A 13,948-nucleotide genomic window follows, 5' to 3' on the forward strand; every position below is an offset into this window, starting at 1 on the left:
CCATTTTTCCTGACCCCAAATCCCAAAAAATTCCAGGGATTTTGGGTCAAAAAATCCGGATTTTGGGGCCGAAATTCGGCATTTTGGGGCTAAAATTCAGCATTTTAGGGCTAAAATTCCCATTTTTTCGCTCCAATTTTTTCTGGGGAATTTCGGGATCAGATTCCCATTTTTCCTGACCCCTAATCCCAAAAAATTCCAGGGATTTTAGGGCTGAAATTCCAGATTTTGGGGCCGAAATTCAGTGTTTTGGGGCTAAAATTGAGGATTTTAGCCCTGAAATTCCCATTTTTTCACTCCAATTTTTTCTGGGAATTTCAGGATGAGATTCCCACTTTCCCTGCCCCCAAATCCCAATAAAATTTCCCTGGATTTTTCCCCAGACCACGGCCTGGACCTGGCTGAGAAGGATTTCAGGGGCTGGAATTGCGGATTTTGGGGCTAAAATTGAGGATTTTGGGGCTATAAGTCCCATTTTTTCGCTCCAATTTTTTCTGGGAATTTCCCCTTATCCCAAGGAATTTCGGGATGAGATTCCCACTTTCCCCGCCCCCAAATCCCAATAAAATTTCCCTGGATTTTTCCCCAGACCACGGCCTGGACCTGGCTGAGAAGGATTTCACCGTCAACGCCGTGGCCGGAGCCATGAAAAGTTTCTTCTCGGAGCTGCCGGAGCCGCTGGTGCCCTACGCCGTGCAGCTGGAGCTGGTGGAGGCGCACAGTGAGCCCACAATTCCCAACATTCCCAACATTCCACACCCACATCCCGCTTCGTTAATTAGGGGTTAATTAGGGGTTAATTGGTCGGGTCGTTCCCGCCATTCCCAGTTTGTTTTGAGGGTATTGAAACACCAAAATCCCTCCTGGATTCCTCAGGAATTCCGGGATCATTTCCAAAATTCCTGACCCAAATCCCACTGGAATTCTGCTTTATTCCTGGTTCATTAATTAGTGGTTAATTAGGGGTTAGTTAGGGGTTAATTAGGGGTTAATTGGTCGGGTCGTTCCCGCCATTCCCAGTTTGTTTTGAGGGCATTGAAACACCAAAATCCCTCCTGGATTCCTCAGGAATTCCAAGATCATTTCCCAAAATTCCCAAAATTCCTGACCCAAATCCTGCTTTATTCCTCATTAATTAATTAGGGGTTAATTAGGGGTTAATTGGTCGGGTCGTTCCCGCCATTCCCAGTTTGTTTTGAGGGCATTGAAACACCAAAATCCCTCCTGGATTCCTCAGGAATTCCGGGATCATTTCCCAAAATTCCTGACCCAAATCCCACTGGAATTCTGCTTTATTCCTGGTTCATTAATTAGTGGTTAATTAGGGGTTAATTAGGGGTTAGTTAGGGGTTAATTAGGGGTTAATTGGTCGGGGGCGTTCCCGCCATTCCCAGTTTGTTTTGAGGGCATTGAAACCCCAAAATCCCTCCTGGATTCCTCAGGAATTCCAGGATCATTTCCCAAAATTCCCAAAATTCCTGACCCAAATCCTGCTTTATTCCTCATTAATTAATTAGGGGTTAATTAGGGGTTAATTGGTCGGGTCGTTCCCGCCATTCCCAGTTTGTTTTGAGGGCATTGAAACACCAAAATCCCTCCTGGATTCCTCAGGAATTCCGGGATCATTTCCCAAAATTCCTGACCCAAATCCCACTGGAATTCTGCTTTATTCCTGGTTCATTAATTAGTGGTTAATTAGGGGTTAGTTAGGGGTTAATTAGGGGTTAATTGGTCGGGTCGTTCCCGCCATTCCCAGTTTGTTTTGAGGGCATTGAAACACCAAAATCCCTCCTGGATTCCTCAGGAATTCCAAGATCATTTCCCAAAATTCCCAAAATTCCTGACCCAAATCCTGCTTTATTCCTCATTAATTAATTAGGGGTTAATTAGGGGTTAATTGGTCGAGTCGTTCCCGCCATTCCCAGTTTGTTTTGAGGGCATTGAAACACCAAAATCCCTCCTGGATTCCTCAGGAATTCCGGGATCATTTCCCAAAATTCCTGACCCAAATCCCACTGGAATTCTGCTTTATTCCTGGTTCATTAATTAGTGGTTAATTAGGGGTTAATTAGGGGTTAGTTAGGGGTTAATTAGGGGTTAATTGGTCGGGGCGTTCCCGCCATTCCCAGTTTGTTTTGAGGGCATTGAAACCCCAAAATCCCTCCTGGATTCCTCAGGAATTCCAGGATCATTTCCCAAAATTCCCAAATTCCTGACCCAAATCCTGCTTTATTCCTCATTAATTAATTAGGGGTTAATTAGGGGTTAATTGGTCGGGTCGTTCCCGCCATTCCCAGTTTGTTTTGAGGGCATTGAAACACCAAAATCCCTCCTGGATTCCTCAGGAATTCCGGGATCATTTCCCAAAATTCCTGACCCAAATCCCACTGGAATTCTGCTTTATTCCTGGTTCATTAATTAGTGGTTAATTAGGGGTTAATTAGGGGTTAGTTAGGGGTTAATTGGTCGGGGCGTTCCCGCCATTCCCAGTTTGTTTTGAGGGTATTGAAACACCAAAATCCCTCCTGGATTCCTCAGGAATTCCGGGATCATTTCCCAAAATTCCCAAAATTCCTGACCCAAATCCTGCTTTATTCCTCATTAATTAATTAGGGGTTAATTAGGGGTTAATTAGGGGTTAATTGGTCGGGTCGTTCCCGCCATTCCCAGTTTGTTTTGAGGGCATTGAAACACCAAAATCCCTCCTGGATTCCTCAGGAATTCCAGGATCATTTCCCAAAATTCCCTGACCCAAATCCCACTGGAATTCTGCTTTATTCCTGGTTCATTAATTAGTGGTTAATTAGGGGTTAGTTAGGGGTTAATTAGGGGTTAATTGGTCGGGGCGTTCCCGCCATTCCCAGTTTGTTTTGAGGGCATTGAAACACCAAAATCCCTCCTGGATTCCTCAGGAATTCCGGGATCATTTCCCAAAATTCCCAAAATTCCTGACCCAAATCCTGCTTTATTCCTCATTAATTAATTAGGGGTTAATTAGGGGTTAATTAGGGGTTAATTGGTCGGGTCGTTCCCGCCATTCCCAGTTTGTTTTAAGGGTGGCGAAAACCCCAAAACCCCTCTTGGATTCCTCAGGAATTCCTGGATTCCTCAGGAATTCCGGGATCATTTCCCAAAATTCCAGACCCAAATCCCACTGGAATTCTGCTTTATTCCTGGTTCATTAATTAGTGGTTAATTAGGGGTTAATTAGGGGTTAGTTAGGGGTTAATTAGGGGTTAATTGGTCGGGGCGTTCCCGCCATTCCCAGTTTGTTTTGAGGGCATTGAAACCCCAAAATCCCTCCTGGATTCCTCAGGAATTCCAGGATCATTTCCCAAAATTCCCAAAATTCCTGACCCCAAATCCTGCTTTATTCCTCATTAATTAATTAGGGGTTAATTAGGGGTTAATTAGGGGTTAATTGGTCGGGTCGTTCCCGCCATTCCCAGTTTTGTTTTAAGGGTGGCGAAACCCCAAAATCCCTCCTGGATTCCTCAGGAATTCCGGGATCATTTCCCAAAATTCCCATTTTTTTCCCAAAATCCCCATTTTTTTCCCCATTTTCCCCCATTTTTTTTCCCCATTTTCCCCATTTTCCCCCCATTTTCCCCAATATCCCCATTTTTCCCCATTTTCTCTCCATTTTCCCTCCCCAAATCCCCATTTCCCCATTTTTCCCCATTTTCTCTCCATTTTCCCCCCCATTTTCCTGCCCAAAATCCCCATTTTCCCCATTTTCCCCCCATTTTTTCCCCAAATCCCCATTTTTCCCCCATTTTCCCAATTTTCCCCCATTTTTCCCCACTTTCCCCATTTTTCCCCAAATCCCCATTTCCCCCCCATTTTTTCCCCATTTCCCCCATTTTCCCCCATTTCCCCCCATTTTCCCCCCATTTTTTTCCCATTTTTTTCCCCATTTTTCCCCATTTTCCCCCAAAATCCCCATTTTTTCCCCATTTCCGCCCATTTTTTCCCATTTTTTTCCCCATTTTTCCCCATTTTCTCTCCATTTTCCCCCCCCATTTTTCCTGCCCAAAATCCCCATTTTTTCCCTAATTTTTTCCCCATTTTTTCCCCAAAATCCCCTTTTTTCCCCCCATTTTCCCCATTTTCCCCCCCATTTCCCCCCATTTTCCCCCATTTTCCCCCTATTTTTCCCAAAATCCCCATTTTTCCCCCTTTTTTCCCCATTTCCCCCCATTTTCCCCCATTTTCCCCATTTTTTTCCCCAAATCCCCATTTCCCCCCATTTTTTCCCTATTTTCCCCATTTTCCCAAAATCCCCATTTTTCCCTCCCCGAAATCCCCTTTTTTTCCCCATTTTTTCCCCATTTTTCCCCCATTTTCCCCAAATCCCCATTTTCCCCATTTTTCTTCCCCCATTTTCCCCCATTTTTTTCCCCAAATCCCCATTTTTCCCCATTTTTCCCCCAAATCCCCATTTTTCCCCCAAATCCCCATTTTCCCCCATTTTTCCCCAAATCCCCATTTTCCCCATTTTCCCCCCATTTTTAATCCCCATTTTTTTCCCCATTTTTTTCCCCATTTTTCCCCAAATCCCCATTTTTCCCCCATTTTTTCCCCAAATCCCCATTTTCTCCCCAAATCCCCATTTTTTCCCAAATCCCCATTTTCCCCCCAAAATCCCCTTTTTTCCCCATTTTCCCCCATTTTTCCCCATTTTCCCCATTTTTCCCCCAATTTTCCCCCATTTTCCCCCCATTTTTCCCCCATTTTTTCCCCATTTTTCCCCAAATCCCCAATTTTTCCCCAAATCCCCAATTTTTCCCCCAAATCCCCATTTTCCCCAAATCCCCATTTTTTTCCCCAAATCCCCCATTTTTTTCCCCCAAATCCCCATTTTCCCCAAATCCCCATTTTTTCCCCCATTTTTTCCCCATTTTTTCCCCATTTTTCCCCATTTTTCCCCAAATCCCCATTTTCCCCAAATCCCCATTTTTCCCCCATTTTTTCCCCAAATCCCCATTTTTTTCCCCGTTTTTCCCCGTGCAGAGATCCCGGAGCGGGAGTGCAGAAGCTGCTGGCGCTGCGCGAGGTCCTGCGCAAATTCGCCGCGCGAGAACTACGAGGTCTTCAAATACGTCATCGCCCACCTCAACAGGTCCCCCGGGAATTCCGGGAAATCCGGGGAATGGCGGGAATTTCGGGAATGGCGGAAAATCTCTGGGGAAATTTTGGGGAAAATTGGGGAAATTTTGGTGTGATTTTTCAGGGGTTTTTGGGGGTTTTTGGGGGTTTTTTTTGGGGATTTTTTGGGGGATTTATTGGGTTTTTTTGGGATTTTATGGCGATTTTTTGGGAATTTTTGGGATTTTTGGGAATTTTTTGGGAATTTTAGGATTTTTGGGACATTTTGGGAATTTTTTTGGGAAGTGTTTGGGGAAATTTTGGGTGATTTTTTCAGGGGTTTTTTGGGGGTTTTTTGGCGATTTTTGGCGATTTTTGGCGATTTTTTTGGCGATTTTTGGGGATTTTTTTTGGGATTTTTTGAGGATTTTTTGGGAATTTTGGGAATTTTTGGGACATTTTGGGAATTTTTTGGGACGTTTTGGGGAGATTTTGGGTGATTTTTCAGGGTTTTTTGGGGTTTTTTTGGCGGTTTTTGGGGATTTTTTTGGGATTTTTTTGAAGATTTTTTGGGAATTTTCGGGATTTTTGGGAATTTTTGGGACATTTTGGGAATTATTTGGGAAATTTTGGGTGATTTTTTCAGGGGTTTTTTGGGGGGTTTTTGGCGGTTTTTGGCGATTTTTTTGGTGATTTTTGGCGATTTTTTTTGGGGATTTTTTGAGGACTTTTTGGGAAATTTTCCAGGATTTTTGGGAATTTTTGGGACATTTGGGAATTATTTGGGTGATTTTTTTGGGGTTTTTTGGGGTTTTTTGAGGTTTTTTTGGGGATTTTTTGGGAACTTTTGGCGATTTTTGGCGATTTTTTGGGGATTTTTGGCGATTTTTTGGCGATTTTTTGAGGATTTTTTTGGGAATTTTTGGGATTTTTGGGAATTTTTGGGACATTTTGGGAATTATTTTGGGAGATTTTGGGTGAATTTTTTTGGGGTTTTTGGGGGTTTTTGGCGGTTTTTGGCGATTTTTTTGGTGATTTTTGGCGATTTTTTTGGCGATTTTTTGGGGATTTTTTGGGAATTTTTGGGATTTTTGGGAATTTTTGGGACATTTTGGGAATTTTTTGGGAAGTTTTTGGGGAAATTTTGGGTGATTTTTTGGGGTTTCAAGGCGATGTTTCAGGTTTTTTTTGGGGTTGGGGGGCGTTTTGGTGATTTTTTTTTAATTTTTTGAGGATTTTTTGGGATTTTTTTGAGGATTTTTTTTTTTTTGAGGATTTTTGGGAGATTTTTGAATTTTTGGGAATTCTTGGGTTTTTTTGGGATTTTTTTGGGATTTTTCAGTGTTTTTTTGGGGGGGTTTTGGGGTTTTTTTGGCGATTTTGGGGATTTTTTGGGATTTTTTTGAGCATTTTTTGGGATTTTTTGATGATTTCTTTGGGATTTTTCGGGAATTTTTGGGAGGTTTTTGAATTTTTGGGAAGTTTTGGGGAAATTTTGGGGGGATTTTTTTGGGGGTTTTTGAGGATTTTTTGGGAGATCTTTGAACTTTGGGGAAATTTGGGGAATTTGGGGGATTTTTTGGGGAAATTCTGGGATTTTTTGATGATTTTTTTGGCGATTTTTTTTTGAATTTTGGGGAAATTTGGGGGAATTTTTAGGGAATTTTGGGTGATTTTTTTGGGGGGTTTTTGGGGATTTTTTTGGCGATTTTTTGGGACTTTTTGAAGATTTTTGAATTTTTGGGAATTTTGGACATTTTTGGGGATTTTTGAATTTTGGGGAAATTTTGGGAATTTTTTGGGAAATTTGGGGATTTTTCAGTGTTTTTTGGGGTTTTTTTTGACTATTTTTGGGCAATTTCAGGGGGAATTTTTTTGCGTCATTTTGAGGAAATTTCGGGGCCAATTTTTGCCAATTTTGGCCAATTTTTTTGGCCAGATTTTGGGCAGTTTTTGGGCAATTTTGGGGTTTTTTTGGGATCTGCTGACCACCACCGAGCGGTCACTTCAAGCTTTGTCCACCCCATGGTCAGCAGGAACTTCTCCAGAAGGATTTTGGGGTCATTTTTGGGCAATTTTGATGGGAATTTTTGCAATTTTGGGAAATTTTTGCCATTTTGGGGGAAATTTTTGCAATTTTGGTGGAAATTTTTGGGGAATTTTTTACAATTTTGGGGTTTTTTGGGATCTGCTGACCATTGAGTGGTCACTTTGAGCTTTGTCCACCACCGTGTGGTCACTCTGCCGTTGTCCACCCCGTGGTCAGCAGGAACTTCTCCAGAAGGATTTTGGGGTCATTTTTGGGCAATTTTGATGGGAATTTTTGCAATTTTTGGGGAATTTTTTACAATTTTGGGGTTTTTTGGGGTCTGCTGACCACCACTGAGTGGTCACTCTGCCGTTGTCCATCCCATGGTCAGCTGATGGTCAGCAGGAACCTCTCCTGGGGGTTTTTTGGTCATTTTTTGGTCATTTTTTGGGCAATTTTGGTGGGAATTTTTTACAATTTTTTACAATTTTGGGGTTTTTTTTGGGATCTGCTGACCACCACCAAGTGGTCACTCTGCCATTGTCCACCCCATGGTCAGCTGATGGTCAGCAGGAACCTGATGGTCAGCAGGAACCTCTCCAGAAGGATTTTGGGTCATTTTTTGGGGCAATTTTGGTGGAAATTTTTGCAATTTTGGGGGAAATTTTAGCAATTTTGGGATTTTTTGGGATCTGCTGACCACCACCAAATGGTCACTTCAAGCTTTGTCCACCACCGAGTGGTCACTCTGCCGTTGTCCACCCCATGGTCAGCAGGAACCTCTCCAGGGGGGTTTTTGGTCATTTTTTCGTCATTTTTTGGGCAATTTTGGTGGAAATTTTGGGGGAATTTTTTACAATTTTGGGGTTTTTTTGGGATCTGCTGACCACCACCGCGTGGTCACTCTGCCATTGTCCATCCCATGGTCAGCAGGAACTTCTCCAGAAGGATTTTGGGGTCATTTTTGGGCAATTTTGATGGGAATTTTTGCAATTTTGGGAAATTTTTGCAATTTTGGTGGAAATTTTTGGGGAATTTTTTACAATTTTGGGGTTTTTTTGGGGTCTGCTGACCATTGAGTGGTCACTTTGAGCTTTGTCCACCACCGCGTGGTCACTCTGCCATTGTCCACCCCATGGTCAGCAGGAACTTCTCCAGAAGGATTTTGGGGTCATTTTTTGGGCAATTTTAGTGGAAATTTTTGTAATTTTGGTGGAAATTTTGGGGAATTTTTTACAATTTTGGGGTTTTTTTGGGATCTGCTGACCACCACCAAGTGGTCACTTTGATCTTTGTCCACCACCGCGTGGTCACTCTGCCGTTGTCCACCCCCATGGTCAGCAGGAACTTCTCCTGGGGGGTTTTTGGTCATTTTTTCGTCATTTTTTGGGCAATTTTGGTGGAAATTTTTGGGGAATTTTTTACAATTTTGGGGTTTTTTGGGATCTGCTGACCATTGAGTGGTCACTCTGCCGTTGTCCACCGCAGGGTCAGCCAACAGCACCGCGTCAACCTGATGACCAGCGAGAACCTGTCCATCTGCTTCTGGCCGACGCTGATGCGGCCGGACTTCAGCACCATGGACGCGCTGACGGCCACCAGGACCTACCAGACAATCATCGAACTCTTCATCCACCAGTGCCCCTTCTTCTTCTCGCTCCGGCCACCTCCGGACACGCCCGGCTCGCCCGGCCCGGCTCCGGCCGCCGCGCCCTTCCCGGCGCCGCCGCTGCCGCCGTCCCCAGCTCGGACGCCGTCGCCGCCGCCCGAGCCGCTGGAGCCCTGAGGGCGGCGTGGGGAGTGACCGTTGGGATGTCCGGTTGGGATTCGGCCGCTCTCCGGAGTGACCGCCGAGATGTCCGGTCCTTCCCGGAGTGACCGCCGGGATGTCCGGTTGGGATTCGGCCGCTCTCCGGAGTGACCGCCGGGATGTCCGGTCCTTCCCGGAGTGACCGCCGAGATGTCCGGTTGGGATTCGGCCGCTCTCCGGAGTGACCGCCAGGATGTCCGGTCCTTCCCGGAGTGACCGCCGGGATGTCCGGTTGGGATTCGGCCGCTTTCCGGAGTGACCGCCGGGATGTCCAGTTGGAATTTGGCCCTTCCCAGAGTGACCGCCGGGATGTCCGGTTGGAATTCGGCCACTTTCCGGAGTGACCGCTGAGATGTCCAGTCCTTCCCGGAGTGACCGCTGGGATGTCCGGTCCTTCCCGGAGTGACCGCCAGGATGTCCGGCCAGAATTTGGCCCTTCCCAGAGTGACCGCCGGGATGTCTGGCCGGAATTTGGCCCTTCCCAGAGTGACCACCGGGATGTCCGGCCGGGATTTGGCCTCTTCCCAGAGTGACCGCCGGGATGTCCGGCCGGGATTTGGCCCCTGCGGAGGGGCTCGGACGTTGCCGGGGACGTTTGCCCAGACTTTGGCCAGGCCGGCCGGACGCCCCCGGGGCGGGGCCTGGGAGGGGCTGGAAGGGGGCGAGGGTTGTCCAAGGTGGCCGGAGGGTCATCCGAGGTGGTCCAGAGTGGCCGGAGGGTCATCCAAGGTGGCCAGAGGGTCATCCGAGGTGGTCCAGAGTGGCATGAGGGTCATTCCAGGTGGTCCAAGGGTCACTCCAGGTGGTCCAAATGTCGTCCATTGTGGTCCAGTGTGGCCTGAGGGTCATCCAAGGTGGCCTGAGGGTCACTCCAGGTGGTCCAAGGGTCATCCAAGGTGGTCCAGAGTGGCCTGAGGGTCACTCCAGGTGGTCCAAGGGTCATCCAAGGTGGTCCAGAGTGGCCTGAGGATCATCCAAGGTGGTCCAAATGTCGTCCATCGTGGTCCAGTGTGGCCTGAGGGTCATCCAGGGTGGTCCAGGGTGGCCTGAGGGTCATTCCAGGTGGTCCAAAGTGGCCTGAGGGTCATTCCAGGTGGTCCAGGGGTCATTCCAGGTGGTCCAAGGGTCACTCCAGGTGGTCCAGGGTGGCCTGAGGGTCATCCAAAGTGGCCTGAGGGTCATCCAAGGTTGCCCAAGCTCCATCCAAGGTTGCCCAAATTCCATCCGAGGTTGCCCAAATTCCATCCCAGGTGGCCCAAACTCCATCCGAGGTCGCCCAAGGACCTTTTGAGGTTGCCCAAATTCCATCCCAGGTGGTCCAGGATCCATCTGAGGTGGCCCAAGGACCTTTCGAGGTTGCCCAAATTCCATCCAAGGTTGCCCAAAGCCCACCCGAGGTTGCCCAGGGTCCTTCTGAGGTTGCCCAAAGCCCACCCGAGGTTGCCCAAGCTCCATCTGAGGTTGCCCAAGCTCCACCCAAGGTTGCCAAGCTCCACCCGAGGTTGCCCAGGGTCCATCTGAGGTTGCCCAAACTCCATCCAAGGTTGCCCAAATTCCATCCCAAGTGGCCCAAACTTCCTCCCAGGTTACCCAAGCTCCACCTGAGGTTGCCCAAAGCCCACCCAAGGTTGCCCAGGCTCCATCTGAGGTGGCCCAAACTCCATCCAAGGTTGCCCACATTCAATCCCAAGTGGCCCAAAGTTCTTCCCAGGTGGCCCAAGCACCACCCAAGGTTGCCCAAAGCCCACCTGAGGTTGCCCAAGCTCCACCTGAGGTTGCCCAAACTCCATCCAAGGTGGCCCAGGGTCCACCCGAGACCACCGCGGCTCCTCAGACCCCCAAAATTCCCAAAAAAATCCCCAAAAATCCCCCAAAATCCCAAATCCGGCGACTCCGCCCCGAAGCACTTCCGGGGGGTGGGGGAGGGGCCTTGGACCTCCCCCTCCCCCCCCCTCCCCCAAAATTTGGAAAAAATGGGAATTTTGAGGGATTTTTGGGGGGGAATTTTGGGAATTTTTGGGAATTTTGGGGGTCCCGGAGCCCTCCCAGTGCCGGAGTGGAATTTCATGGTACCACCGGGACCTCCCGGCTCTCTTCGCACTTTAAGACGTCCCCGAGATCCCAACCCCGGGCACAAAAATTCCCCCCCAAAAAAGGTTCCAAATCCCAAATTTCCCAATTTTGGGAGTTTTGGGGGATTAAAAAAAAAAAAGGAAAAAAAAAAAGGTGGGAAAAATTGAGAGAAATGCAAAAAAAATTGGGGAAAAAACAAAAAAAAATGCAATTTTTTTGGTTAAAAAAGTTTTTTTTTTAATTGAAAAATCTGATTTTTCCTTGGAATTTTTAGGGGATAAAAAGAAAAAAAAAAGGATAAAAAAAAAACTTGGAAAAATTGGGGAAAAACAACAAAAAAATTTATTTTTGGTTAAGAAATGGGTTTTTTTTCCATTAAAAATCTGATTTTTCAGCTGGAAATTTTGGGGGAATTTTTTGGGGGGATTTTTTTTTTAAAAAAAGGGTGAAAAGAAATCCAGAAAAATTGGGGAAAATGCAAAAAAAAATTGGGGAAAAAATGAAAAAAAAAAATCAAATTTTTCCAAAAAAAAATTGGGTTTTTCCCTGGAAAAATGAGATTTTTCAGCTGGAGATTTTGGGGGAATTTTGGGGGATTTCTACACAAAAAAAAAGGTGGAAAATATGGGGGGAAAATGCAAAAAAATTTAATTTTTTCCTGTAAAAAATGGGGATTTTCCCTGGAAAAATGAGATTTTTTAGCTGGAGATTTTGGGGGAATTTTGGGGGATTTCTACACCAAAAAAAAGGTGGAAAAAATGGGGAAAAAATGAAAAAAAAAATTAATTTTTTTCCCTAAAAAATGGGTTTTTTTCCCTAGAAAAATCAAATTTTCCAGCTGGAGATTTTGGGGGATTTGTACACAAAAATGTGGAAAAATTGGGGAAAAAAATGCAAAAAAATTCATTTTTTTTCTGAAAAAAAAAGGGGATTTTCCCTGGAAAAATCCGATTTTTCATCTACAGGAGCCTTTTGGGGGAATTTTGTTGCCGGGAGGGGGAAAATCGAAGGAAAATCCATCAAAACCTGGGAATTTGGAGCCGTTTTCCCCCAAAAAAAACCCAAAAAAAAAGGAAAAAATTCAGGGCCATTTTCCCTCCTTTTCCTGCCACGTTTTGGGGCAAGAATTCTGAATTTTGGAGTTTTTATTTTTGGGTTTTTCCATCCCTTTTTCTGTGTGGATTTGGTTTTTTTTTTTTCCCTTTTAATTTTAATTTTAATTTTAATTTTTTTTGGGATAACCCCGAAGGAGAACGGATGGAAAATGGAGGAATTTTGGAGGCGCCGTAAATTATTCTTGAAATAATAAATAAAAATTAATTTAAAAAAAATTTTAGAAAAAAAAAAACCCAAAAATTTGGAATTCTCGCCCAACCTCATGGAAAAAAAAAACACCGGGAATTTTTTCCGCTGCAAAAAACCGGAATTTTGGGGGATTTTTTTTGGGATTTTAGGGCCTTGAAAACAAAAAAAAAATCAAATTTTACAGGAATTCCTGCTCGGTTCCAGGACGTTTTGAAGGGGATTTTTTGGGAATTTTTGGGGCTTTTCCCGGGATTTTTTTTCGGGATTTAGTGCATGAGGATTCCCCAGGAATTGCCGGGAAAATGACGACGGAAGGAAGAGAAAAAAAAAAGAGGAAAAAAAAAAAGGAGAAAAAAAAAAAATCACAAAAAAGAAAAAAAAAAAAGAATTAAGAATAAAACGAGGCGGCTGCGGAGATTTTTCCTTGGAAAATGGGAACTGGGATTGGACTGGGATTAAACTGGGATTGGACTGGGATTTAATTGGGATTGGACTGGGATTTAATTGGGATTAAACTGGGATTGGACTGGGATTAAACTGGGATTTAATTGGGATTGGACTGGGATTTAATTGGGATTGGACTGGGATTTAATTGGGATTGGACTGGGATTAAATTGGGATTAAACTGGGATTGGACTGGGATTAAACTGGGATTTAATTGGGATTGGACTGGGATTTAATTGGGATTTAACTGGGATTGGACTGGGATTAAACTGGGATTTAATTGGGGTTTAATTGGGATTGGACTGGGATTTAATTGGGATTGGACTGGGATTGAACTGGGATTAAATTGGGATTGGACTGGGATTGAACTGGGATTTAATTGGGATTGGACTGGGAAAACTGGGATTGGACTGGGATTTAATTGGGTTTGAACTGGGTTTAACTGGGAGAACTGGGATTAAACTGGGATTGGACTGGGATTAAACTGGGATTTAATTGGGATTGGACTGGGAAAACGGATTGGACTGGGATTTAATTGGGATTGGACTGGGAAAACTGGGATTGGACTGGGATTTAATTGGGTTTGAACTGGGTTTAACTGGGAGAACTGGGATTGGACTGGGATTAAACTGGGATTGGGTTTAACTGGGATTAAACTGGGATGGAAATGGGATTGAACCGGGAACCCTCCCCTCCCCCACACCCTGACACGCCCCTTTCCTTCTGGCCACACCCTCTTTCCAACCTCATTAATATTCATGACCACATCCTTTGTGATGACCACACCCCTCCCCCACCCAAAATGGCCGCTCATAGCCCCGCCCCATGACCACACCCATTGGCCAAGCCACCTGTCAATCACCACAGCCCCGCCCCGCCCCTCCAACCCTGCACTCTGATTGGCCGCCGCCATTTTCCCCAAAAACGACCAAAACTCGAATTTTTCGCTTTCCAACGCCTTTTTTGGGCAGGGGGAGGGGCCAGAAAGAGGCGTGGCCTCTCCCCCTCTTGGCCACACCCCTTTACCCACCCTCAGCAGTGCTCTGATTGGCTGAATGATCAGCCACGCCCACAGAAAAAAAGCCACGCCCCCTTTGGGCGCCCAACGTGGGGCAGGGCCGGAGATTCCGGGGGCGGATTTTGGGATCCTGGAGGAATTTTGGGAATCCTGGAGGGAATTTTGGGAATCCTGGGGGGAA

At 45.6% G+C, this 13,948-nt stretch overlaps 1 protein-coding gene across 1 annotated transcript in view; it reads left to right on the top strand.

Annotated features, from left to right (window-relative positions):
- Window positions 1-11,152, top strand: part of ARHGAP35 (Rho GTPase activating protein 35) — a 29,419-nt gene extending 18,267 nt beyond the window's left edge. Inside the window, 6 exon segments of the mRNA XM_053969295.1 lie at window positions 590-721; window positions 5,014-5,122; window positions 8,606-9,823; window positions 9,855-9,906; window positions 10,063-10,470; window positions 10,513-11,152. Of these exon segments, the coding sequence (XP_053825270.1) occupies window positions 590-721; window positions 5,014-5,122; window positions 8,606-8,903 (539 nt within the window). The 3' untranslated portion in view covers window positions 8,904-9,823; window positions 9,855-9,906; window positions 10,063-10,470; window positions 10,513-11,152.
- Window positions 11,153-13,948: the final 2,796 nt, after the last annotated feature.

This window comes from Vidua macroura, unplaced genomic scaffold (assembly GCF_024509145.1).
Source record: "Vidua macroura isolate BioBank_ID:100142 unplaced genomic scaffold, ASM2450914v1 whyUn_scaffold_161, whole genome shotgun sequence".
Classification (NCBI taxonomy): Eukaryota; Metazoa; Chordata; class Aves; order Passeriformes; family Viduidae; genus Vidua; species Vidua macroura.